Source organism: Eptesicus fuscus, chromosome 8, assembly GCF_027574615.1.
Source record: "Eptesicus fuscus isolate TK198812 chromosome 8, DD_ASM_mEF_20220401, whole genome shotgun sequence".
NCBI classification, from domain to species: domain Eukaryota; kingdom Metazoa; phylum Chordata; class Mammalia; order Chiroptera; family Vespertilionidae; genus Eptesicus; species Eptesicus fuscus.
In genome coordinates, this window is record NC_072480.1 from 103039305 (window position 1) to 103066933 (window position 27629).

A 27629-nucleotide genomic window follows, 5' to 3' on the forward strand; every position below is an offset into this window, starting at 1 on the left:
TGTCGGGAGGTGAACACGGCGTGAAGGCATCACCACATGTCGGGTCAGCTTTCAAAGACGGTCAGTGGGCACTTGGACAAATTGGGTACGAAGTTCTGAAGCTGAGGTCGAACTTTTTAAATCTTATTTCACATTTGTTCATAGAGCCGGGAGCCGACACGGAGGGGACGCATGGACAGACACCCTCACAGCGCTTCCACCTCCTTCAAAGCATCTGCTCGGGTCTCCACACACACACACACACACACACACACACACACGCATATACACACACACACATACATACACACATGCACACACACAAATGCACACACACAAGCACACATACATACACACACGGTAGCACACACGGGGACACACATGCGTGGACACGCACATGTGCACACACACACACATGCACACGCACACACCTCGGAACCATAAGTAAATGAAAAGGGGACTTCAGTGTAAATCATTTCCCCACACAGGCTATCTGTGTGTCTCCCGCGGTAGGACACGGCCCCACCTGAAAGGTACAAGCATGTGGATTCCTGGGGGGAGGGGGCCGGGGTGTGTGGGAGGGAGCTGCATTCCTACCAACAATAAAAATCTATTTTAAAAAGTATTTTTTCTATGTCTTGCTTGTCCTGAAGCCAAAAAAATTAACAACAACAACAAAAATTGGGCCCGGCCGGCGTGGCTCCGTGGTTGAGCATCGACCTATGAACCAGGAGGTCACAGTCTGATTCCCGGTCAGGGTACATGCCCGGGTTGCGGGCTCGATCCCCCGTGCGGGGCGTGCAGGAGGCAGTCGATCCATGATTCTCTCTCATCGTTGATGTTTCTCTCTCTCTCCCTCTCCCTTCCTCTCTGAAATCAATTTAAAAAATATATTTAAAAAAGAAGAAATGGGGGGGGGGGGGTGAGTGGGAGTGAGACTCGCAGAGAGACCTGCGGGGACGCAGAGCAGCCGAGCGGGGAAGAGCCCTCCCCCGTGGCTGGGCTCGGGGTCCAGCTTCCATTCCGAGGGGAAACGGGGGCCATGCATGTCCCCTCAAAGGGGACAGTTTTCCAGGAGGTCATTGCCCCGTCTTTGTTCTCCTCACCACGCAGCCCGACGCTGCCCATCCCCCGGTGCCGGTGGAAACATGCTCCGGAGGAGCCAGGTGACATGCAGGACACGTGGAACGGCCCCTGGCGGCACGTGGAATGGCACCTGGCGGCACGCGAGTGCCCGAAGCACCAGGTCTGTGTTTCCAGGCCCAGGAGCTGGTGGTTTGCAGGCGCAGCCACCAAGCCGTGGAGCGTGAGTGTCGATGCCCAGGGACGTGGTCCGTCTGCTCGGGAGCCCCCGGCTCGGGAAGACATGCGCCAGGAGAGCCACAGCTCCGGGATGAGGTCTCCGCCGATGCTCCCCCTGCGCTGCCCCCGCCTGCTGAGCCCCCTGGGCAAGCGCACACGGGCGTCGGCTGGATTGCCGGGAGCAGGTTCCCAGGCGCCTGCCCCCCACCCCCCTGGGGCGGTGACTTCCCGGGGGCCTGGCCCCTGCATCACGTGCTCTGAGCTCTCTGCATCGAACCCAAGGGTGGTGTTTGGTCCTCTACACACACCTGGAGGGGCGGAGCGACCCTCCCGCGTTCTAGAAGGCCCGCTGTGAGGCCTCCCGGCCCGCGTCCCGGACGTTTTTGTAGGATACGACGCACCGACATCAACGGAGAAAGGGTTAGGGTTAGGGTTAGGGTTTATGTTTATGGTTTAGGGTTTGGGTTAGGGTTAGGGTTAGGGTTAGGGTTAGGGTTAGGATAGGGTTAGGGTTAGGGTTAGGATAGGGTTAGGGTAGGTTTAGGTTAGGGTTAGGGTTAGGGTTAGGGTTAGGGTTAGGATAGGGTTAGGGTTAGGGTTAGGGTTAGGATTGCATTAGGCTTAGGGTTAGGGTTAGGATAGGGATAGGGTTAGGGTTAGGATAGGGTTAGGGTTAGGGTTAGGGTTAGGATTGCATTAGGGTTAGGGTTAGGGTTAGGATAGGGATAGGGTTAGGGTTAGGATAGGGTTAGGGTTAGGGTTAGGGTTAGGGTTAGGGTTAGGATAGCATTAGGGTTAGGGTTAGGATAGGGATAGGGTTAGGGTTAGGGTTAGGTTTATGATAGGGTTAGGGTTAGGATGGGGTTAGGGTTAGGGTTAGGATAGGGTTAGGGTTAGGGTTAGGATAGGGTTAGGGTTAGGGTTAGGGTTAGGATTGCATTAGGGTTAGGGTTAGGGTTAGGATAGGGATAGGGTTAGGGTTAGAATAGGGTTAGGGTTAGGGTTAGGGTTAGGGTTAGGATAGCATTAGGGTTAGGGTTAGGGTTAGGATAGGGATAGGGTTAGGGTTAGGGTTAGGTTTATGATAGGGTTAGGGTTAGGATGGGGTTAGGGTTAGGGTTAGGATAGGGTTAGGGTTAGGGTTAGGATAGGGTTAGGGTTATGGTTAGGGTTAGGGTTAGGGTTAGGATAGGGTTAGGTTTAGGGTTAGGATAGGGTTAGGGTTAGGGTTAGGGTTAGGGTTAGGATAGGGTTAGGGTTAGGGTTAGGGTTAGGGTTAGGGTTAGGGTTAGAGTTAGGTTTAGGGTTAGGGTTAGGGTTAGGATAGGGTTAGGGTTAGTGTTAGGGTTTGGAATGTTTATGTTTATGATTTAGGGTTTGGGTTAAGTTTAGGGTTATGATTTATGTTTAAGGTTAGTATTAGGTTTAGGTTTTAGCATTAGTGTTAGGGTTTGGGTTTGGATTTATGGTTATTTTTATTAGGGTTTGTGTCAAGATTAAGTTTAGGGTTAGGGTCAAGATTACTTTTAAGTTTTTCTTTTAGTATTAAGGTTAGGATTAGGGTTTAGGGTTGTGGTTACCTTTAGGGTTAAGGTTTAGCCTACATAGGTTTATGATTAGAATTAGGATTTATGGTTAGATTTCAGGTTAGGGTTAAGGACTTCTTGCTGTGGATGAGGTTACGGTTTGTGTTAGGGTTATGGACTTCTGGCAGTGGGTGAGGTTAGGGTTAGGGTTAGGGTTAAGGACTTCTGGCTGTGGGTGTGGTTAGGGTTAGGATTAGGGTTAGGGTTAGGGTTAAGGACTTCTGGCTGTGCGTGAGGTTAGGGTTAGGATTAGGGTTAGGGTTAGGGTTAAGGACTTCTGGTTGAGGGTGAGGTTAGGGTTAGGGTTAAGGAGTTCTTGCTGTGGGTGAGGGTTAGGGTTAGGGTTAAGGACTTCTGGCTGTGGGTGAGGTCTCCGGACGTAGGGTTAGGGTTAGGGTTAGGGTTGGGGTTAAGGATTCTGGCTGTGGGTTAGGGTTAGGGTTAGGGTTAAGGACTTCTGGTTGAGAGTGAGGTTAGGGTTAGGGTTAGGGTTAAGGACTTCTGGCTGTGGGTGAGGTTAGGGTTAGGGTTAGGGTTAGGGTTAAGGACTTCTGGCTGTGGGTGAGGTCTCCGGACGTAGGGAGAACACCGTCCTGCAGGGTCTGTAGGGAGTGTGAGAACTTGCACGTCCCCCTCTGCTCCAACACCCCCACTTCCCAGCTGATATGTTCTCAGTAAGAAGCTGGTGAGTTCCCAGGCGAACATACAGGGTTGTGCGTGTGTGTGGACAGAGCCCCAGGGACCCTGCCGAGCTGCCCAGTCCCTGCCCCTGGAGTCCCTGATGATGGCCACTGTTCCCCAAAGGATCACAGAGAACACATGCCGTTGGGAGAAGAAACACTTCCATTGCGGGGACGAGGACACTGAGGAACTGGGGTTGTAATAGTTCGTTTTGCTTTTGTAAGAGAAAACGTTGCCGCAGGAGAGGAGCGATTTCTCACTCAGGATGGCCCTGCTGTGTGTTCTTGGATCCCTTAAGGAACGTCCCTGAGCTTCTGCTTTGTCATCTACCACGGGAAGATGGCGAAGCCTACTGTGCGCCGGGACTCGGTGAAGGCACGCACCTCCTCCGCAAAGTGACTGGCGCACAGTAGGGCCTCTCGCCCGGCAGCTGGTCCGCAGAGAGCCACCGTGGGGCTTTTATTCCGCCGGCTGTTTCCTGTGGTGACAGCTGGACTCCGGGGAACTCGTGCAGGTGTTTCACGCTGCGTGACAGCGGGAGGCGCTGCTCCTGGGCAGGGAGGGCGGAGAGCACTTTCCCGTGAGCCCGGGGCAGATGGTACGGCCGCTCCGAGCAGGAGATGCCTGGCCAGGCCCCTCTTCCTGAGCCTCGTGGAGGCTGAGGTGGGGAGTGCCGTTACGTGAGCTTTTCTGAGGTGGTTTTTGGTGCTCAGGGAGTTACAGAAGTTCACATTTTTTATTGCAAAAACGAGGCCTGGGCTCTCCCGGGAGGGACCTGAACCTCACATTGATCTGAAGGCAACCCCCCCCCCCCCCAGGGACCCCTCACCTTTGAGGGGCCCGCTCAGTGCACCCGCTCCTCCAGGGCCGCGGGCTGGCAATCACGAGGATGGTGCTCCTGTCCCCTGAGCAGCGAGCCTCCCCCAGCTGCTCCCCTCCCACCCCCCACACAGGGGGAGTCCTGTTCCCTCCCACACCCCCCACACAGGGGGGAGTCCTGTTCCCTCCCACCCCCCACACAGGGGAGAGTCCTGTTCCCACCCACACCCCCCACACAGGGGAGAGTCCTGTTCCCCCACCCACACCCCCCACACAGGGGAGAGTCCTGCTCCCCCTCCCCACCCCCCCCACACAGGGGGGAGTCCTGTCCCCTCCCACCCCCCACACAGGGGAGAGTCCTGTTCCCTCCCACACCCCCCACACAGGGGAGAGTCCTGTTCCCTCCCACACCCCCCACACAGGGGAGAGTCCTGTTCCCTCCCACACAGGGGACAGTCCTGTTCCCACCCACACCCCCCACACAGGGGAGAGTCCTGCTCCCCCTCCTCACCCCCCCCACACAGGGGAGAGTCCTGCTCCCTCCCACACCCCCCACACAGGGGACAGTCCTGTTCCCACCCACACCCCCCACACAGGGGACAGTCCTGTTCCCACCCACACCCCCCACACAGGGGAGAGTCCTGTCCCCTCCCCACACCCCCCACACAGGGGAGAGTCCTGCTCCCTCCCCACACCCCCCACACAGGGGAGAGTCCTGTTCCCACCCACACCCCCCACACAGGGGAGAGTCCTGTTCCCACCCACACCCCCCACACAGGGGAGAGTCCTGTCCCCACCCACACCCCCCACACAGGGGAGAGTCCTGTCCCCTCCCACACCCCCCACGCAGGGGGAAAGCGTGAATGAAGTCACACCAGAAACAGAAATGTAAAATTAAATATTTAATTAGAATCTGATTTGCTTTAAAGATAGGTGGCATTGCACAGGCTATATTACACTCTCTTGATAATTATTTTTTTGACAAAAAAAAGATACTGTCCATTTTAACAGGCCACGGTGATATTAACTCATGGGCTGGAACTGAAAAATCCGCGAGAGATAGTACAATGTACATTATTGGGAAAATTACAGTTTTGTGTTGTAAAAACATTTATTTTTTTTTAACAATTTACCTACATTAATCAAAAAATTACAGCATATTTAATAATTTTACAAATTCTTCATAAAAAATATATCTCTGTACAAAAAGGTCTTTTGCACCTAACGCATGTCAGCAGCATGTGGTGAGATGTCGGACGGGCGGTGACGGGCCTGCTCGCGGCAGCCTTCTCCTTCCCTCGCGTGGCCGTAGCCTTGTCGTTGCTTACGGAGTGCCTTACGGGAGAAAGAATTATTGCAGCTAGCCTGAGGAAAGGCAAGGTGTGTGGGCCAAGCAGCAGCGTCGAAGCGCTTTAAGCACATAACCGTGTTAGCGTGGGCGCCCTCGCCAGGTCCCCGCGGGCTGGGACGGCATTCTAGCAAGTTCCGAGGAGAGACTAGCTCAGGGAGTGACTGTCTACGGAGCAGGCTCCAGACCCCCTCCCAGGGCGGGTCCGTGCGCCCGGGGTGACGCCTCATCTGACGTGGGGGGGGCGGTGTCTCGGGCCTGTGTCCTGAGGGCAGGGATGTGGGGACAGAGACGCGTGTTCGGTGTTCGGGCTCTGAGGTCGGGGACCTGCTCCTGGCTTGAATGACTCACTCGGGTATGTACACGTGTGTGTGCGTGTGATATGTACACCTAAGCTGTGGAGCGACCCTGTGCCCGCACACCCTGCGTGCCAGGGCCTGGCCTGGCTGACCTCGGGCCTGAGGGGGAGAAGGAGTGTGAGCTCCGGGATGTGGGGTCGAGCTCCGCCCTGCAGTCAGGTGGCAGAGAAACGCGAGATTCAGCACAACAGCTGGAGCTGCGGGGGCCACAGAGCCGGAGGGCCGCGCCCAGCGGGACAGATGGGCACGTGCTCGGCTTGGGAGGCGCGGCTGGAACAGTGGGCGTCATCCTGGGACCCCGCCAGGGTTTGTGTTTGTTTTCCTGTTTGGCGAGGCCCTGCCTTTACACGGGCAGCGGACAAACCAACGGGCCAGACGGAAGAGGTGCGAGCGCCGCCACCCGGAGAGGTCGCTGTGCCGGCGCCGACTCGATGGCGAGACAGGGCAGCTGGCTACGTGTGGAACGGCCCGTCAGAGCGAAATAATGAACGGAGACTCGCCTCTGCAGAACGCGCTTCCCCTGGCGCTACGCAGCAATGAACATGGCTTTCCTGGGAGCGGGTGGCTCCACGCTCACGGCTGCACCTGCCAGGCCCTCGTTTTGGTTGTACCCACTCCGGGGGTCCCCTCCTTCCTTCCTGCCATCGCTTGTCCGTTGCCAAGAATGAGCTTAGACCTGGACAGCCCTGACGCCTCCCCCACCTGGGACAGCGTGAGCGGAAGACAAGCTGACGCAGGGACGGGCACCGAGCGGGCGGGTGTGAGCGTCCTCCTGCCCCCCCCCCCCCACACCGGAAGCGCTGGGCCCTCTGCCTGCACAGGCCCCGGGCCAGCTCCGGGGCGTCCTGTCCTCACCGCACCACGGCGGGGGCACAGCCAGAGGACCCACAGTGTGGGGGAGACGGCCCCGGAGCCCCAGCCACACCCCGCGAGCCGCTGAGATAAAGGACTGCTCGCACGCGCACAGGCGGACAGCATGCCGTCACCTGCTATGGACACGCCTGGGCGGCGACGGGCGGGGGGAACGTGTGGGGAATAGACGGCCTCCGTGTGCTCAGACCCCGCCCGGCTGCAGCTGGAGCAGCAGCACCGCCTCCCTCCACGCCCGCGTCCCGGCACCTGTGCCCGCTGGGGCCTCTCTCTGCGCTCACACCCCCCTCACCCCAGGGCGGGACATTCAGCTTCGAGATGAGAGGGTGCGTATGTACAATGGGGGGTGTACAGACCCTGTAAATAGTATATTTTTATCAGAATCTTAGTCACCCATCACACACTAGTGCAAAAAATTGTGCATCAAAAATTCTGCAACAGGACGGCTGACGGGAGATGTGAGGACGGCCCCGGGGACACGGAGCGCAGCTGGGAGCCCGGCGGTTAGGCGGGTCAGAAGGACGGCAGGGCGTGTGCAGGCGTGTGCAGCGCCGGGAAGTGTCTCCGTCAAGAGAGCTGTTTTGCCGAGTCCTTGTGTTCATGGGGCTAGAAAGGCGCCCACACATGTGGTGCCGCCGCCGGAGGCTGTGTCCGGGGCCCAGGCGCGTTGGAGGGCTCCCGCCTCACGGACGTGGGCGGTCGGAGGCAGTGAGTACAGTGGGGTGGCGTGACCCCAGGCAGGCAAAGCCGGAAAAGAGACTCCACGGTGAGGATGAAGGGACAGGTGGTCGGTGCTCAGAAGATTCTCCACGCTCTGTGGACGCCCACACGCTCTGTGGACACCCTCACGCTCTTGGACAACCACACGCTCCATGGACACCAACACACTCTGTGGACACCCTCACGCTCCATGGAAACCCGTACGCTCCATGGACAGCCCGCACACTCTGTGGACACCCCACGTGCTCTGTGGACAGCTGCACGATCTGTGGACACCTGCATGCTCTGTGGACAGCCCGTGTGCTCCGTGGACACTGCACATGCTCCATAGACATCCCACGTGCTCTGTGGACAGCCCGCACACTCTGTGGACACCCCACGTGCTCTGTGGACAGCTGCACGCTCTGTGGACAGCCCGTGTGCTCCGTGGACACTGCACACGCTCCATGGACATCCCACGTGCTCCGTGGACACTGCACGCTCCGTGGACACCTGCCTGCTCCGTGGACTCCTGCACGCTCCGTGGACACCTGCCTGCTCCGTGGACTCCTGCACGCTCCGTGGACACCTGCCCGCTCCGTGGACAGCCCGCTGCGTGGACCGGAAGGAGATGTGGAGGGTGGCTGCGGCCAAGCCGGGGGAGGGCCACGGCACCAGTCAGGCTTGCCCGTCCGAGGTATGGCTATGGTCCAGTCCCGCGGAGGCTACACCACGGTGCACACCGTGTTCAGCGTCGTGTCGAAGCGCACGGCCTTGGCCTCCGTGGGCTTTAAGTTTGTGTCGTACATGGGGTTCTCGAAGGAAGCCTGCCCGTTGCTGTTCTCGTGGCCGGCGTAGCCGTTGTACTGAGCTTTTGGTCTCGTTCTAAGAGGAAAAGAGGCGAGAGGTGATCGGGGCCCTGGTTTCCAGAACAAACAGCGAGCATTCTCCATGTCGGGGAGCACACGGCAGGCACAGCGACGGCAGATGCACGTGCATGTGAGTGTGAGGATGGGCACGCATCACACCAGCACTTACGATCGCCACGTGGGCACACAGAGGCGTGTCTCACCTGTGTTTGTAGAGGTAAAACGCAAACCCTGACAAGATGAGCGCGAAGAACGGGACCAGGATGGCGGCCGCGACGGAGCCACTGCTGGTGCCCGGGTGGCGGTGCGCAGCGTCCTGGTCGGAGCTCAGGGCGTCTGGAAGAGAAAGGGACACGCCCTCACGCTCACGCTCACACTCACACACGCGGGATATGCCCTCACGCTCACACTCACACACGCGGGACACGCCCTCACGCTCACACTCACACACGCGGGATATGCCCTCACGCTCACACTCACACACGCGGGATATGCCCTCACGCTCACACTCACACACGCGGGATATGCCCTCACGCTCACACTCACACACGCAGGATATGCCCTCACGCTCACACTCACACACGCGGGATACGCCCTCACGCTCACACTCACACACGCGGGATACGCCCTCACGCTCACACTCACACACGCGGGATATGCCCTCACGCTCACACTCACACACGCGGGATACGCCCTCACGCTCACACTCACACACGCGGGATGCATTTTAGGGACACGCCCTCACGCTCACACTCACACTCACACACGCGGGGTGCATTTTAGGGACACGCCCTCACGCTCACACTCACACACGCGGGATATGCCCTCACGCTCAAACTCACACACGCGGGATATGCCCTCACGCTCACACACGCGGGATGCATTTTATAAATGGAAGCAAATTCTACAAGAAGCAGGAGTTGAAGTCCGTAAGGACCGACTGGCACTCATTCGGAAAGACTTTAGTTCATGGCCGTCTTCCTGACCAGGACGCAGACCCTGCCTCCTCCTGAGGCCAGCCGGGCGCCCTATGGCCCTCCCGCTCCCGCCGAGCAAAGCGAAGGGTCTCACATGCGGACTTGTGCTCGTGGCTTCCGCCGCCTGCCTTCGCAGCGGCCCCTGTGGCGTCACCTCTGCGGACGCGGGCACAGTTGCTGTCCTCTCCTGTCCTCGGCTTGGACCCGCAATGCAGGTCACGGAAGGGCCTGAATGCCCAGGTCTCTGTGCAGAAGTGGCGCGTTCCCAACGTGTGAGCGTGGGTGTGGATTTCAAAACCCACGACAGAGCTCAGCAGCTCTCAAAGAGGAACGCAGCTCCACCTCAGCGGGCCTGCGTGCACGGGTGGGTCTCAGAAGTCCCACCTCGCCCACCAGAAGATGCCACAGCTAGCGCTCCTGTGTCTTAGCATGAGAGGTCCCGCCAGCCACCTCAGTTCAGGCCCCTTATGATAATCCCTGCTTTCCGGGCCCTCTACTGGCTGAGACAATGAAGAGGTTGTTGGCTTTATCCATACAACAGGGCTTGGCCATAACTGTGAACTGAATGGGCGTGTTTCCATCAATCCTTACACTCAGACTTTCCTCGTTCCTTGAGTGGAAGACTCGCTTGTGGTTCAGATCATTCTGTGAAGCAAATTGCTTTTCCTGACCATAAGCTTGTCCTCACACGATAGTGAAGGTCACGCATTAAATCGAGCTGGTGTTTTGTTGGATTAGAATGACATGGGGACCTGCAGAGGGAGCTGGCCGTAGCGAAGGGAGGGTCCAGGTCGGGTCCTCCGATGACCGAGCTCCGACACCTACAGTCGGGGGGCCTGCCTGGGAGGACGTCATGGGGCATGTGCCCAGGGCAGGAGCAGGCAGCTAACGACACATCTGGTTGGAGCCAGAGAGGATGCGCCCACACTCTAACACACGCAGCTCTCACGCTCTGCAGCTCTCACGCTTCTGCTCTATTCCATCACCTACACATACAGTGGCCCAGCTTCACACAGCACCGCAGCCACGGCTGACACCACGTGCAACACCCTTCCACCTAAAAGTACCGAGTTTGGAATGGCGGAGGAATGACAGTATTTTGTGGTTAATTAACTTCTTTGATTCGGGTTTTTTAAGAAGTATGATGATATACAGGTGGGTGCCTTCCCCTGGGAATCCCGCAGCTTGATAAAGATCTCACCAGGGGCCAGGGATTCATCCATGACAAGCATCACGAGGTATTACCGCCACGGGCCTCAGGGGGCGCTGTGCTCCCAAGCCGCATGGCTTGTTCCTATGAGAGGAACTAGACTCCAGTGTGTTCGGCTCTCACACATGCTTGTCACCCCCATTCTGTCTGTTCCTCTCGGAGTCCTGGCCGTTTCATCATTTCTCAGCGAAACCCCGTGCAGGCCAACCTGGCCCCCCCCCTCCCCCCCCAGGAAGGCCGGGCCGCTCACCTTGCCTCTCGAGCTTGAACTTCCCGAAGTCTTCCCCACGCACGTCACCTTGGAAGGTAAACCCTCCTCTTTCGAGCCCCGAGGAGACCTGGGGGGCGAACAGGAAGGAACAGACAGCGGGACTGAGAGGCCCTCCTCGCCCCGAACGGCTGCTGCTCTCCGGTTCAGGGGTCACAGGCGAGACGCCTTCGTGGCCGCCGTTCCTCGGGTGGAACTTTCCCGGCTGGCTCCCCTTCAGACACACGCTGTGACTGCAGCCCACGCCCACCCCCGCTCACTGTGGGCGCCAACGTGGTGGTCAGGGACGCCCTACTGCTCGTCCCGCCATCCCCTGTGCAGGGGACAGACCCTGGGCTCCCACGGAACCCCGGGACGCGACACCCGCTTCCTGCCACGACCCAGGGCCGAGGACCAGTGGGCCTGTGCCGAGTCAGACAGCGAATGGGGCACACGTGGCTCACGTGCAGAGAGGGCGGCGACGACCCCTGCTTGTCTGGGAACGGATTGCTAGAACGTTCCGTGCGGCCACCGAAGGCCTCGGAAAGCGTGTGGCCACTCTCAGGGGCGATCGGGGCCGTGAGCACGGGCCGGGCCTACGCCATGTGCAGCGTGGAGCGAGGGCCCGAGGCCGCCGGGGGGATTCTGGTCGGATGCCTTCAATTCTATTAATTTTGGAATCCAAAGCGAGCTGGGCCGGGCTGTCAGCACTGACCCCCCTCCTCCTCACGCTCCTCTCGGACGTGTCCCCGGCCGCCACGCCTCTGCAGTCAGTGACACTCAGAACCGCGTCCCGCCCCCCATCACAGGGACACTCACGTAGCCGTCCAGGCCCCAGGGGTCGCCGTCGAACTTGCTGACAAACTCGTCCGCCGGCCCTTTCGTCTGGAAGGCCCTCAGCAGTAGGTGGGCCTCCTCCTTCTTGTAGACGCCTGGGGAGAGCGCAGGGGCGCGTGTCTCGGGGCGCACGGGCCAGGGGTTCAGGCCGGCAGCCCCGGGGTGGAATGCGGTTCAGCGGTGACAAGTCACAGAGAAGAGAAATTGTGATTGTTATTTTAAAATTAAGTTGTTACTGGTCTCAGAGAGGAAGGAAGGGAGAGAGAGAAACATCCATGATGAGAGAACCGTGGGTCGGCTGCCTCCTGCACGCCCCCCACTGGGGATGGAGCCCGCAACCCGGGCCTGTGCCCTGACCGGGAATCGAACCCTGACCTCCTGGGTCATGGGTCGATGCTCACTCACTGCCACGCCGGCCGGACTGGCTGGCGACCTTTCCATTCCCCGCGCTGACCCGAGGTCGCACGCGGAGCCGGCCCTGCGCTGGGAGGGGTCCGTCTGTCCGTGGCCCTCGGGCGCCTACCTGTCAGCCTCAGCTGCCCCTGCGCGGCCGCGGCGAAGGTGGCGTTCACCCGGCTGCGGGAGGCGTTGAAGCTGTCCACCGTCAGCGTGGCCGGCTGCCGCTGGCCCCGGTGCTCGTAGTGCCCCCTCCACACGGAGCCCACGAAGAACACGTCGGAGGGAACTGCGGGCGGAGACACGGGGGTGAGCGGCGCAGAGCCGTGAGCGCGGGGTGACAGCCGAGCAGGCGGCGTGCGCACAGCCGGGCACGAGGGTGAGGACGGCGACCCCAGGGCCCCGCCCCGCGTGCAGATGTAAGACCCAAGTGCACCCGGCGGGCGGCCAGCTCGTGCCTGTCACTCGGGGGAGAAGAATTCCAGATGCCGAGCCGGCCCGCGGAGGGTGTGCCGAGGCGGCTCAATGGTTAGAGTTCATCGGGCTTAATAAGAAGTGTGTTAAGCTGCCCAGGGAATCATGGCTGATATTTTAAAGCATCCAGCTCCACGCTGAAGGGCAGGGGGCTCAGGGGGCTGACGGTGACAGGGGTCGGGTCTCCTGCCCTCACAGCCTGAGTCTCGCAGCCCCGCTCGGAACCGGCCCGTTAGGAGGACCCGGCTCTGCTTCCTGAGGTCTTTATCTACACACTGAGCCGCTCTCACCATCCCCCTCCCTCCCCCCTCCTCTCCTCTCTTCTCCGTGTGAGGGCATCCCGCCACTGGTAAGAAGTCAGACCCAATGGTGTCACGTATTTACCTATATATCTACTTATCTATATATCTATAAATCTATATATCTATTTATCTATATATCTATTTATCTATATATCTATAAATCTATATATCTATTTATCTATATATCTATAAATCTATATATCTATTATCTATATATCTATAAATCTATATATCTATTTATCTATATATCTATATATCTATTTATCTATATATCTACTTATCTATATATCTATAAATCTATATATCTATTATCTATATATCTACTTATCTATATATCTATAAATCTATATATCTATTTATCTATATATCTATATATATGGTATGCATCTATATGTGTATACACACACACACACACACACACAATTCAGAAAGAAAGGCAAAATGTCTTTTAAAACTTTAAAATTCACCTGGGTCAGGAGAAGTGGCAGTGGTTATTGAAATATTCTCTTTCCCCCGCTGGTTATGAAAATTAACCCCACTTTCCCACACTTCTGCTGGCAAACGTGTACGAAACACCGCCGCTCTCACCACGTCAGACGCACCCCGGGCCGCTGCCGCGAGCTGGGCCGATGGCGCCCCGTCCCCGGCTTCCTGCCCGGAGGGGCCCACGCCGGCTCATTACCGAGACCCACGGTGAGCGGACGCCCTCAGAACGCACCGTCCACGTAGCACAGGGCGGGGCCTTCGCGCTGCAAGGCCGCCACACAAACCCTCCCCTTAAACACGAGCCGCTCTGTGCGGCCCAACATTAACTAACTCACCCTGATGCTTGGCAGGGCCAGGCCACGGGATTTCGCGGGTGTTGCCCGGCCCGGGGCCCAGACGTACCCATCCCTGGCTTAGAGCTACGCACGCCGAGGACACGGAGACACGGAGCCGTGTGCCGCCTCGCTCCCTGTCCCCTCGGCCGTTCCCCGCCTTCCCGGACAGGCGGCCCCTGACACGGCCACAGCACAGGGCCCCGAGCAGACCGACCCCCTGCCACGACCACCTGAGGAAGGAGTTAAACAGATGCAGGCGGAGGCGGCCACACGGCCTGAGGCCTACTGAGCAGGGGCCCGATCGCTGCCTCCTGCATCGGCAGCCGCGGGCCGTGAGCCAGCGTGCCCACGTGACTGCGTCTCCTCTGTCCACATCAACAGCCTGTAAAACGACACCAAGCCCGGCCGCGTGGCTCCGTGGCTGAGCGTCCACCTAGGAACCAGGCGGTCACGGTTCGATTCCCGGTCAGGGCACAGGCCCGGGTTGTGGGCTCCATTCCCAGTGAGGGGCGTGCAGGAGGCAGCCGATCCATGGTTCTCTCCAATCATGGATGTTTCTGTCTCTCCCTCTTCCTCTCTGAAATCCATAAAAACATTTAAAAACAACAGGGTGATACCACGATGCTTTCTCTCCCTGATGAGATTCACGCACTCGGTGGGGCTGATTGCAACCCTTCGCGGCAGTTGGCCTTGGGGGCGGGGACAGAGCCCGGGAGCGGGCACGGCGGGGCTGAGCGCGGCCTGTTTGTCTCAGGCGTGACCCTCGGCCACGCGGGGAGATGGTCGTTTTGGTCCTTGTCGTCTGACCTTGAGGCCGGTGGTTAATGCCGCGACACGAAGGCGTGGAGACGGCGTCGCCTCGACGAAGACCCCATGTCTGCAGCACTTCCCGCCGCGGAGCGAGGTGAGGGCGGCCATGAGCAGGCATGCACCCCCCGCCCCCCCATAAAAAGGATGCCGATAGTCCAGCATCTCCAACCGGAAACAAGCGGAAACAGCACCGACAGCCACAGGCCTGTCCCGTCCTCCGCGTGGACCTCGGCGCTGGACTGGGAAATAACATGGGGATAGAACGGCCCGGATTTTCTTAAAGTCGTTGTTCTACCTCAGTGTGTACACGGGGGACATTCCTTTAATGCTGGCGCGACGTTCTGCCTCGTCCGAGGACGACGCGTGTGGCACAGCCCTGGCTAAACCCCGGCCTCACGCGCACTGGCCCCTCGAGGCCCCGCGGAGGAATCAGGTCTGAGGTCAGGGCTCAAGCCGAGGAAGGAAACGCTGGGAAAGCGCCCTCCGGCCCTAGATCTTCTCAAAGAGGATCTGTTCTGTGTGAAAGCTTGACTCACACTACCCGGGGCACGTCGCATTGTTTAAACCAGGGGTCCTCACACTGTTTAAACGGGGCCAGTTCCCTGTCCCTCAGGCCGTGGGAGGGCCGGACTATAGTTTAAAAAAAATTATGAACAAATTCCTGTGCACACTGCACATATCTTATTTTGAAGTGAAAAAACACAACGGCAAAAACACCCGCACGTGGCCCGCGGGCCGTAGTGTGAGGACGCCTGGTTTAAATCTTCCCCAGAGTTACCGGAGGGGAGGAGAGAGGCTGCGGGGAAGGGAGGGACGCCTGCCCCAGGGCACGGGCTCTCTGATGGGCCGTGTGTGCCTTAGGCCGGCACCGCACACAACACAACGCTCTGGTTCAGATCGCAGGAGGCCGAGGACGCCTGGATTCTGGAGGCGTGGGGGAGAACACGGAGCCACACGCCTGAACGGCGCCCACCCGCGCCCGCGGGCCCCACGCCTCACTCCCTCCCGCGCCCGTGGGCGGCAGGATGGCCACCCTCTTTATAAGGCTCTCCATTATACCACAGCCAGCGCCAAAGTCGTGTCCTTTTCTGCCCACGGGATGCCCGAGGCACCTTCGCAGGAAAGCCGTGCCGAGGCCGCAGGCTGGCCCGAGCGTCTTGTTACCCCCCGACCACGGTTATGACAGCGAGAGAGACTGGTGTGGCCTTGGCGTTTGCCAGAACTGAATCATGAACTTGGGGGTGGGCTCGTGGAATCGGAAACCGTCACCACGCGCCCGCTGGGCAGAGTGCGGGGGAGCGCTCGCTGCGTGTGACTGAAATCTGCGACTGGTCTGGAATACAAACCTGGCGTTTTAGTAACTGTGTCATTAACTTCTCTCACTCCTTTACCTACAAGTAAAGAGACAAACTGTCATTTCCAAGCGCAGTGATTTTGGAATAAGTTTGAAAAAATGGCAAATTGAAGCAGCTTTCTTGCTCCAGATTTCTTGCGTGTACAAAGTCGGCTTATCTCCTCCGTATCCATGGTAACCCCTTCGTTCCCCGCAGGGAAAGTCCTGCGGGAAACCAGGCGGGCCTAACACGTGTGTTTGCGTTTCTTGTGCTACAACAGAGAGCCTTGCAAATGAGGGTGGTTGCGTCCAGGTCTGACTCCCGTCTGGGACACGCTGCCCCCAGCCCAAAGGTTAACAAAACAGCTAAGATTTCATGACTTCCCTTGACGTCATGCATCCCCGCCCGTATGACCTGCACGTCAGTATTACATACCACCAAATCGTGTCTCTTGCAGGATGTTGAACTTGGTCTATCAAGTTAGATTTATCTCAATCTCACAATCTCCTAGCTTTTCTAGTTTCGTATCAAACTACACATCACTTTTTAAGTCTGTCTACCTCTATTTTTAAGTCTGTCCACCTCTATTTCTGATAGAGAAAGGCCAGGGGACGCGCCTTAAGGACTCCTCACCTCAGAATTAGAAGCTTCCGGAGAGGAACCCTGAGGGGGTGGCTTTGTCCGGCCCCTAACCTTTACCCATGGCGTTTGGGCCTCAATGCGCATAGAATCTACGGTGGGTGGGGAACCCGGAAGGTCAGCTCTCATCAAGTCTGACCCAGAATTATGACTCTCACTTGTAAATATGCAAATTTGTGTGCAGTTAATGCACGTTTCCATGTTAATAGCTTTTGCAATTTCAAAGGTAGAACCAGTGTCAAGAACACATCAACTTATATTCCACCACCAAACAGCTCGTGGTCTTCAAACTCACAGGGTCTGGTTTAAGATGCGCCAAGTACTTGGTGACATTTGTCCCTTTTCCTTAAAAAATGCGTCTTCCAAATATATGTATTATCTTTCTTTTAGCTCGCACTGCTTTTCGTCAACCAAATAGCCTTTCTCTTTGGGTGAACGTGTGGTTCGCACATCATAGAATCCGCATCTGTCCTTAGCCTCTGCCCCCATAGCCTCACGCACTTCCTGCCCGCACGTCCACACGGGGCCCACACAGGAAGCACGGAGGGTCGGGGGCTGACATCACCCCCGGGGCTGCCCCCGTGAGCTCACACCCGGACGCCGGCCTGATGGCAGGTGCGCCCCGCTCTCCGGCGGGAGGCCTGTCCGCCTCCTCCTCACCGACGTACTTTTACAGACGGGCGACTTCCCTGTCCACTTCAGGTCGGCCTTGCACGTCCGGTGCTCCGAGCCGCCGGCCAGGAAGAAGCCGGGGTGGCAGGTGTAGACCAAGGTGTAGCCGAAGGCGGGGAGCTCGATGGCGCGCACGTCCGCGTGGGCCGGCGTCTCGGGCTGTCGGCAGGCGTGAGCTGAAACGGGATTTGTTCCGTTAGAACACGGGAGCCTGGCTCGTGAGGAAGGTAACATGTGTCTAAAGAAATGAAGGGACAGGCACCCACCTGGGATTGGCTATAGAGGCACTTCACAATGAGAAGGGAACACAGTACCCCCCCAAACAGCCATACCCCGCTCCCTCTGCTTCCTGCAGAATGAAGGCGGGTGCGCCCGCTCCCGCCTGCCTCCCCTCCGCCCCTCCGCCCCTGCCCCTCTCTCCGCTCTGTCTCCTTTTCTCCTTCTCTCCACGTAAAGTAGGCTTCCAGTTGTGAGCATGAAAACACAGCTTACTTTGTATTATTAGTCATTAATTATCGTGTTCTTTTCATACAAACAACTGTAAACCTCCTTTTGACAACTGCCGTACACACATAGGAGTATGTTCCTTCTACAAATGCATGTGTGATTACTTATGTGTGGGAATTTAGACTAGAAACCAAAGCTTTGAAATATACTGATCACGTTTGGTTACCATTAAGATAATATGTTAAATTTCCTTAAAAGACCAGTGCTATGAACGAAACACAAACAGATGGACAGGAGTTTAGACATGCCTATGATTTTTGTCTGAAAGCAAGTAGCAAATTTACTATTCAGTTAAATAAAAAAATAACTTTGGCCCAGCCAGTGTGGCTCAGTAGCTGAGCATTGACCCATGAACCAGGAGGTCAGGTTTGGATTCCCAGTCAAGGCACATGCCCGGGTTGCAGGCTCTATCCCTACTAGGGGTCATGCAGGAGGCAGCTGATCAATGATTCTCTCTCATCATTGATGCTTCTATATCTCTCTCCCTCTCCCTTCCTCTTTGAAATAAAGAATATATATACTAAAGGCCCGGTGCACAGATTTGTGCACAGTGGGGTCCCTCGGCCTGGCCTGCAAGGATCAGGCTGAAACCAGATCTCTAACATCCCCCAAGGGGTCCCAGATTGCAAGAGGGCTCAGGCCAGGCTGAGGGACCCCACTGGTGCACGATCCAGCTAGGGAGGGACTGCGGGAGGGCTCCAGGGCATGTCCGGCCCATCTCACCCAGTCCCAATCAGCCAGACCCCAGCAGCAAGCTAACCTACCGGTCAGAGCATCAGCCCCCTGGTGGTCAGTACGTGTCATAACGACTGGTCGAAAGGTCAGACACTTAGCATATTAGGCTTTTATATATATACTAGTGGCCCGGTGCATGAAATTTGTGCACGGGGGTGGGGGGAGATGTCCGTCAGCCCAGCCTGCACTCTCTCCAATCTGGGACTCCTCAGGGGATGTCTGACTGCTGGTTTAGGTCCAATCCCTTAGGGGTCTGGCCTAAACTGGAAGTCAGACATCCCTCTCGCAATCTGGGACCGCTGGCTCCTAGCCACTCACCTGCCTGCCTGATCACCCCTAACCATCTGCCGGCTGGCCTGCTCACCCCCATCTGCCCCCTCCCCGCCAGCCTGCTTGCTCCCAACTGCCCCCCACTGCTGGCCTGCTCGCCCCCAACTGGCCCCCTCCCACTGGCCCAATCACCCCCAACTGCCCTTCCCTCCTGGCCTGATTGCCCCTAACTGCCTCTGCCTCGGCCCTACCATCATGGCTTTGTCCGGCAGGTCTCCTGGAAGGTCTCCTGGTCTAATTAGCATATTACCTTTTTATTAGTATAGATACACACACATATTTTTATAAAGCACATTTTAAACAGTTCTGTTATTTATGGGGCATATCCCCTCAGGCAGTTTACCCCTTGGCCATGGGAAGGAACCCTACTAGGAGCCATAGAGCGGCACCCGCAGGCCCGCCTCCCCTCCGTGACGTCCCCACCGCGCTGTCCATTGGAGTGAGGGTGAGGCGGCTCCTCAGAGCTCAGGTGCCTGGGAACACCTGGAGGGCCGTAAGCCTGACCCTGTCCGCCTCGCCACCCAGCCCCGGGATCTGACTCGGCGGGGCTCGGCCGGGGCTGCGGGAGGGTCTTTCCTCCAAACCCCCAGGAGACGCCGCCGCCCCTGGTCCCAGTGAATTAAACTCGGAGAAACCCTAGTGTGGGGAGTTCAAGACCTCAAACCAACGGACACGAGACCGCCCCTCGCTATCTCCCGAAGCTGAGCCCCTCCTGCATCGGGGCTGAGCGCTGCGGGCCCCACTCACGGATGCACTCGGTCTGGATCCCGCTCCACGTCAGGTTGGCGAGGCAGGTGCGCGTGGTGGAGCCCTGCACGTGGTAGCCCTTCCTGCACCTGAAGAACACGGTGCTGCCCACCTGGAGGGAGACCACACGGCTGGGGCGCTCGCGCTCACCCGAGGGCCACCGCCCCGCGGCACAGAGCGCCCGCGGCACGGGTCCCACCGCAGCCCGCGCGGCCGCTCCCGTGGGAACGCGCTCACGGCCACCTCGGGGTCCAGCTGAAACGCCGAGGACTCCTGCCTGCGTGAGCTCCGTTTGGGCAAACATGGCATGAGTCAGACGTGGCACATGGAAACATGGACATATGTGTGAGGAGCAGGCCCTGCTGTCCCGACAGAACAGCGACGTGGATACCAAGGCCTCACCTCGTATCCTCGGGAGCTGTTCTGTATTCCGAAGTGCGGGGTCCCCGGGTCCGGGCAGGTGTTGTGAGCAGGATCTGAAATTGACAGTCACACACTAAACACGGCCGGGACCAGCGGGGCTCACGGCCCTGAGGCAGCTGCCTGCGGACAAAGGCGCGCCGCCCTGTGTGTAATGGGGACTGAGGCAAACCGCTGTTCCACCGCCTGCCCAGGCGCTCTTTGGAGAGGGGCCTCCTGCGCTTTATCCCGCTCCGCTCCGCAGTCTCACCGCACAGCAGCTTCTCCCTCCCGCCCCGGGCGAGGCTCTCTCCCGGCCTTCCAAACCCGTGGTCGGCAAACTGCGGCTCGCGAGCCACATGCGGCTCTGTGGCCCCCTGAGTGTGGCTCTTCCACAAAATACCACGGCCTGGGCGAGTCTATGTTGAAGAAGTGGCGTTAGAAGAAGTTTAAGTTTAAAAAATGTGGCTCTCAAAAGAAATGTCAGTCGTTGTGCTGTTGGTATTTGGCTCTGCTGGCTAATGAGTTTGCCGACCCCTGGCCTAGACCGGCTGGTTAACAAACCTCCATCTTCCGCAACCACCGGCCTGACCGGGTTTGTTAAGGGTTCGGCTAGTGGCCAGCTCCTCGGGTCCTCCGGGACATTAGTCCGTTTACTTAAACCAATTCTCCTCACAACGGAGGACACACGTGTGATGCTACGGAACGGAAGCCCACGGCAGACTCAGTGGCGTTTTCCCGACGGGGCCCTGGGCCGTCAGGAGGCAGGGACGCTCTTCCACGTGATTCTCTGCGGCTGCTCGTGGAGAACTTAAAAAAACACACGTTCTCCAACCACACCATCCCGGGGAGAGCATGTGTGTAGTGGCCAGAGCTGCCGTCCAGAGAGAGCGGGACGAGGGCACCGAGCCTGCCCACGGGGCGGCGGGGCGGCGGCCTTCGCGTCTCAGTCAAGGTCGGCCGTGCCCGAGGAACGCCTGGGCCTGTCTATGAGTCAGGAGCCGCTCCCACGGACCCGCAGGCAGCAGCCTGTCCCCTGCAGCAGGCCTCCCGCCACGCCCCCGCGCCTGCCGCAGTGACCCCCGAGTTGGGGAGTCAGGGGCTGGTGTCGGTGTTGCTCACATGAACAAATGCCATTTCTCCCCGAGCCTTCCCGTGCGGGGGCGGGGGGGGGCTAGGGGGGGGGGTTACTCTACAGACCAGGAACGGGGGACCCGGAGGAAGTCTCTTCTGTTGCAAGTTTCGCTCCCATCCAGAGTTCACTGGGACCTGGGTGCCCACGGGACCCTGGCTGTCAATGCTCAGAGCCCAGCGGGTTCCACAGGGACTCAGTGGGGAGACAGGCGCTGGGACGGGCAGAGCCAGGGCGTGGCTGGCTCCGGCTGTGGTCCTTTCCAGAACCGGAACCCTGACACCTGCCGGAAGCTGCGGGTCCCCTAAGGAACGCCGCTGTCAGGTGGTGGCCAGGAGCGGGGACGGCAGGAGCCTGTGGGGCTAACGGCACAGCGCGCACCGGGACTCCGAATTCACTCACGACTTAACGGAGGGGCCGCCCACCCGGTTGGTACCTACCCAGGGCATCAAAGGCACCGTCCAGGAGACACGGCCCTCACAAATGACCCGGTGGTACCCCCACATGTCCTCACCCCCAAAGGCCCGAGGGTGTCGCGGTCCTTACCGATGCAGGCGGGCTGCACGCCGCTCCACGCGCCGTCGGCCTGGCAGGTCCTCCGGGGGGACCCCACCAGGACGAAGGGCGGCCGGCACTGGAAGGAGACCTCGGACTTGTAGGTGAAGCTCTTGCCGCTGAGCCGGCCCTCCGCGGGGGTGCCCGGGTCTCCACAGAACACAGCTGGCGGGAACAGCACAGGGTCAGCGCGGAGGTGCCCCAGGCCAGGTGCCCTGCGACCCGCACCCCGCTCTGCTCCACCTTCGGGTACAACCGTGAGGTCAGTAAGCGGCTTAAAGGACAGAATCCGCCCGGCCGGTGTGGCTCAGCGGTGAGCGCCAACCTATGAACCAGGAGGTCACGGTTCGATTCCAGGTCAGGGCACAGGCCCAGGTTGTGGGCTCCATCCCCAGTAGGGGGCGAGCAGGAGGCAGCTGATCCATGATGCCCTCTCATCGTTGATGTTTCTCTCTCTCCCTCTCCCTTCCTCTCGGAAATCAATACAAATGTGTTTTAAAAAATAAATAAAGGGCAGAACCCGCCCGTGGGCTGTGGCAGGTCCACTTGGACATGCACTGTCCAGCCTGGTCATCAGGGACACATGGCCGCGTCCTCCATCGCCACCCCAGGTGCTCACGCCCCTCCCCTGCGGATGCAAAGGGGACCCGCGGAGGAGGTTGTGGGGGGACTTACGCAGGCACTGGGGCGTCTCCCCCTTCCACACGCCGGGGCCCTCGCAGGACAGGATGGCGGGGTGCGACAGCTGGTAGCCGGCCGCGCAGCGGTAGCTGACGCTGGCGCCCCAGTGGAAGTCGGAGCCCTCCACTTCTCCGTGCGGGACGGGGGGCGGCGGGCTGCACAGGACGGCTGCCAGGAGGAGAGGACACAGGTCAGACCCGCCAGACCCCCCCGCGCCGCACGCCCGCGTGACCCACGCTGGAACGCGACCTGCATTTCAGGGGACGCCTACAGGCAGGGTTCATGTTTTAGGAAAAGAATGGGTGAGGAGGACAGTGATCCAGTCGATACGGCCTCTCCCTAATCTCTTCGTGGATTTAGATCAAGGAGAAAAGCGGGGCCCGCGCGCCCTCCGGAAAGGGACTGGAGGTGCCGTGTGCTCGTACACACTCGGCCACAGACGGACGGGACACTCCTGTCCAGTCTTTCCACGTGGCTCCCATGGACTCGTCTGATCGGGCTGGGTCCCGGGGCTGCAGCACAGCCGTGTGAATGTACGTGCGGCTCGGGCAGGGTTTCTCCTGCGGCTGCACTGTTTTCTTCATTTAAAGGGAGTGCGTAATCGCCGGCCGGCGTGGCTCAGTGGTTGAGCGTCGACCTATGAACCAGGAGGTCATGGTTCGATTTCTGGTCAGACCACATGCCTGGATTGCTGGCTCCATCCCCAGTGGGGGGCGTGCAGGAGGCAGCCGATCAGTGATTCTCCCTCATCATTGATGTTTCTATCTCTCTCTCTCTCCCTCTCCCTTCCTCTCTGACATCAATAAAAACATTAAAAAATAAATTGAAAAGTAAAGATAGAACATAATTTCTAAAAGACATAGACTGTTGACCCGTTTTCTGAATAATTAAAACAGCAGGTGCTTGCATGGTTACGATTCGGTAACACCGGGCAGCCGGTGCCTGGTAACCGTCTCTGCCTGGAGTATTCTGGGCTGCCCAGCCCAGGTGCCGATGGGGGGCCCCCCGCCGCCTTCCTCTCTGCAGCACTTAGGCCAAGATGCATGGGGGAGGGGGCACATCCTGCCTGAGACCCAGCTGCTTCCTGAATTCTCACCCTAGAGAGGGGGGCCAGTGACAGTCAGCAGCAGGAGACTCACCTGCCATCCCTCACCTGCCCTCCCTCATCTGCCTCCCTCATCTGCCTGCCCTCCCTCACCTGCCCTCCCTCACCTGCCCTCCCTCACCTGCCTGCCCTCCCTCACCTGCCTCTCTCATCTGCCCTCCCTCACCTGCCTCCCTCATCTGCCTGCCCTCCCTCACCTGCCCTCCCTCACCTGCCCTCCCTCACCTGCCCTCCCTCACCTGCCTGCCCTCCCTCACCTTCCCTCCCTCACCTGCCCTCCCTCACCTGCCCTCCCTCATCTGCCTGCCCTCCCTTACCTGCCCTCCCTCACCTGCCTGCCCTCCCTCACCTGCCCTCCCTCACCTTCCCTCCCTCACCTGCCCTCCCTCACCTGCCCTCCCTCACCTGCCCTCCCTCCCTCACCTGTGCTTTCCTAGGAGCTCGCGCCCTTGCTGCCTCTGGGAGGAGACATATAGTAACCCCCACAATCACGGGCGCACACCCAACCATTGAGAATGGGCCCCGATCTGGCCACTCAAGCTCCGACCCGTCTGTCCATCTTTTCAGCAGATTTGCCCTAAGAACCTGAGGTGAGGGCTGGGCTCCAGATGGAGCGACATGAGGTGCACGGACCCGGTTTGACACCAGGATGCTGAGGGAGACCGGCGGAGGATGGAGGTGCCACCTGAGTGGCCGGCTGGCAGAGTACTCCACCGTGTAAGGTACCACAGCTTCTCCATCCCCTCGTCCGCTGACGGCACTCGGGCTGTTTCCAGATCTTAGCTATGTAACTGCGCTGCTAGAACGCGGGGTGCACCCACTCTCTCTGACTGGTGTTCGGGTTTGCCTGGACACATCCCCACTGTGGGGTCACTGGGTCAATGGCAGTTCTGTTTTTAAGTGTTTGAGGAAGTTGGGTCCTGTTTTCCATGCTGTGGGCTCCCCCGAATTCCTCCCTGGGCTTTAGGAGTGGGGGCGACATAACGACAAGCCCCTCAAACTTGAAATCTCCCAGGGGGGCCAGCATCATGGTGTCCCCATGAAACAGGCTCAGTGACTGCACCGGCGATTCGCCACTTTGATTCTTTTAACAGCAGGATGTATACAATTTAGTATCATACATGTTTTCCTATCATTTTGCAAAAAAAAAGGGAAAAAACGAAATAGGAAAATCATGTGATTTGCCATTTGCAAATGCACTTACAAGCATCCCTAGTGCACAGAGGACTGCGTTCGTGCAAGATGGAGGAAAGCACAATTCCACAAACTACGTCTCCCCGTGTGAGACTCCACCGCGCACAGGGACGCACCTCTGCAGACAGGTATGCTGTGGCTCCAGGCGCCGTCCCCCAGGCAGCGGAGGGTGGCCCCCGAGGCCGGCTCCAGGACATGGCCGGGGCTGCACTGGTAGCTCACGGTCTGGTTGAAGGTGAAGTCAGTGCCGAACTGGATGCCGTTGGCCGGGGTGCCCGGATCTCCACAGCTGATGACTGAGATGCGGTAACAGAGCAGAAGCAGAGAAACACAAATCGTCATGGACTTCATTAGAACTGGCTTCTCTGCAGTCCCTCCCCTCAGTTCCACTCAGAGTGACTCCTCCATGAATGGCCCCAGCAGGGGTGTCCTCTGGCCATCCCACAGACCAGTGTTGGGAAGCACTGATTTCTATCCCTTCGGTGCCTGGTTGTACTGAACCGATGCCATCCTGTCGCTCCCTAACCCTAACCCTAACCCTAACCCAAACCCTAACCCTAATCCAAACCCTAATCCAAACCCTAATCCTAACCCTAATCCAAACCCTAACCCTAACCCAAACCCTAACCCTAACCCTAACCCAAATCCTAACCCTAACCCTAACCCAAATCCTAACCCTAATCCAAACCCTAATCCAAACCCTAATCCAAACCCTAACCCAAACCCTAACCCTAACCCTAACCCTAACCCTAACCTTAACCCTAACCCAGTGATGGGCAACCTTTTGAGGTTGGTGTGTAAAACTTCGCCAAAAAACTGAGCATAACTTGGGTAGTGTGTCACTTTGAGGAAAAAACATTATTTCGCAAATGTTTCATTCTCAGGAGCAGCAAATGTTTCATCCTCAGGAGCAGCAAATGTTTTATCCTCGGCATGCGGCCACCTCAGCGGCCACGTGTCATCAGAAATGGCTACGCGTGTCAGTGCTGACACGCGTGTCATAGGTTCACCATCACTGCCCTAACCCAACCCCTAACGCTAACCCAAATCCTAACCCTAACCCTAACCCTAACCCTAAACCTAACCCTAATCCAAACCTTAACCCTAACCCTGACCCAGGCGTCCTCAAACTATGGCCCGCAGGCCACATGTGGGTGTTTTTGCTGTTTTGTTTTTTTACTTCAAAATAAGATATGTGCAGTGTGCATAGGAATTTGTTCATAGTTTTTTTTTAAACTATAGTCTGGCCCTCCAATGGTCTGAGGGACAGTGAACTGGCACCCTGTTTAAAAAGTTTGAGGACCCCTGCCCTAACCCTTATCCTAACCCTTACCCTAACCCTTACACTAACCCTAATCCTAACCCTAACCCTTACCCTAATCCAAACACTAACCCTAACCCAAACCCTAACCCTAACCCTAACCCTAACCCTAACCCTTACCCTTACCCTAATCCTAACCCAAACCCTAACCCTAAACTTAATCCAAACTCTAACCCTAATCCTAACCATAACTGTATCCCTAACCCTAACCCTAATTCAAACCCTAAATCTAACCCAAACCCAAACCCTAACACTAACCCTAACCCTTACCCTTACCCTTACCCTAAGCCTAACCCTAACCCTAACCCTAATCTTAACCCTAACCCTGACCCTAACCCTAACTGTTACCCTACCCCTTACCTTAAACCTAACACTAACCCTTATCTAAACCCTAACCCTGACCCTAACCCTAACCAGGCAGGAGTGCGATCTCACCACAAAGCCAAGGAGAGAGCCCGTCTGTGATAAGAGGACCCAACTCCTTCCTCCTTCCCTGCGGACTCGCTGGTCCACAGGAGAACAAACCTTGGCGTTTTGTGGCCTCCGTTGGACAATGTCCAGTCCAGCTGGCCATTTAACATCGTTTCAACCATATAAATAAGAAAGGAAAGGAAAGAATCTAAAAGTACCAACTAAAGAAAGTCAAAACATCAGAACCATGTGAGTCTTTTCTCTCTCTGTATTAAACCACAGCACGGCACTTGAAAACAAACTTGTTGCTCCCGGTCAAGTCCATATCATGGCCCTGCCCTTGAGTTGACCTTGACGGCCAGTTACTGACTTGTGCAGTCGGGAGCGGTGCCGGTCCAGGTCCCGTTGGCGGTGCAGTGCCGGGTGGTCAGCCCCGAGGTCCGGTATCCCTCCCAGCAGGCATAGACCACAGAGCTGGAGAACAGGATGCCGTCGCTGCTGACGATCATGCCATTGGTGGGCGTGCCGGGGTTCCCACAGGACACAGCTGCAGAGACACAGAGTGACAGCCCGAGGCAGTGAGAGGAGAGGCCGAAGTGCATCAGAGCGATGGATTAGGTCATTAGTGAAGGCTAGCGGCCCGGTGCATGAAACTCGTGCAGAAGTAGGGTCCCTAGGCCTGGCTGGCAATCAGGGCCGATCTGCGGGGCAACCAGCGGGGTGATCGGGGGTCCCCGCTGGCACCCGCCTTGGCTGGCCTGGGGCCTGTGCGCTGGGGGCAGCTCCTGCATTGAGCATCTGCCTCCTGGTGGTCAGTGTGCATCATAGTGACTGGTTGTTCTGCCGGTCTTTCTGCTGTTCGGTTGATTTGCATATTCGGCTTTTATTATATAGGACTAGAGGCCCGGTGCACGGAGCGGGTGTGTGTCCCTCAGTCCAGCCTGCACCCTCTCCAATCTGGGACCCCTCAATGGATGTCCGTCTGCCCGTTTAGGCCCGATCCGTGGGATTGGGCCTAAACGGGCAGTCGGACATCCCTCTCACAATCCAGGACTGCTGGCTCCCAACTGCTTGCCTGCCTGCCTTCCTGATTGCCCCTAACCGCTTCTGCCTGCCAGCTTGATCACCCCCTAACCACTCCCCTGCCAGCCTGATTGATGCCTAGCTGCTCCCCTGCCAGCCTGTTTGCCCCTAACTGCCCTCCCCTGCAGGCCTGGTCACCCCTTACTCCCCTCCCCTGCAGGCCTGATCACCCCCAACTGCCCTCCCCTGCTGGCCATC

At 58.1% G+C, this 27629-nt stretch overlaps 1 protein-coding gene across 1 annotated transcript in view; it reads right to left on the minus strand.

The window, feature by feature from the left end:
- Positions 1–8306: 8306 nt before the first annotated feature.
- The window catches only part of CSMD1 (CUB and Sushi multiple domains 1), a 694425-nt gene continuing 675102 nt past the window's right edge, over positions 8307–27629 (minus strand). Inside the window, exons 58-70 of the mRNA XM_054719948.1 lie at positions 26719–26895; positions 24733–24912; positions 22312–22485; positions 21628–21801; positions 19953–20026; positions 19551–19662; positions 17228–17407; positions 15933–15977; positions 12307–12468; positions 11766–11878; positions 10950–11037; positions 8716–8848; positions 8307–8528 (exon numbers count right to left, since the gene is read on the minus strand). Of these exons, the coding sequence (XP_054575923.1) occupies positions 8369–8528; positions 8716–8848; positions 10950–11037; positions 11766–11878; positions 12307–12468; positions 15933–15977; positions 17228–17407; positions 19551–19662; positions 19953–20026; positions 21628–21801; positions 22312–22485; positions 24733–24912; positions 26719–26895 (1772 nt within the window). The 3' untranslated portion in view covers positions 8307–8368. The remainder of the gene's footprint in view (positions 8529–8715; positions 8849–10949; positions 11038–11765; positions 11879–12306; positions 12469–15932; positions 15978–17227; positions 17408–19550; positions 19663–19952; positions 20027–21627; positions 21802–22311; positions 22486–24732; positions 24913–26718; positions 26896–27629) is intronic.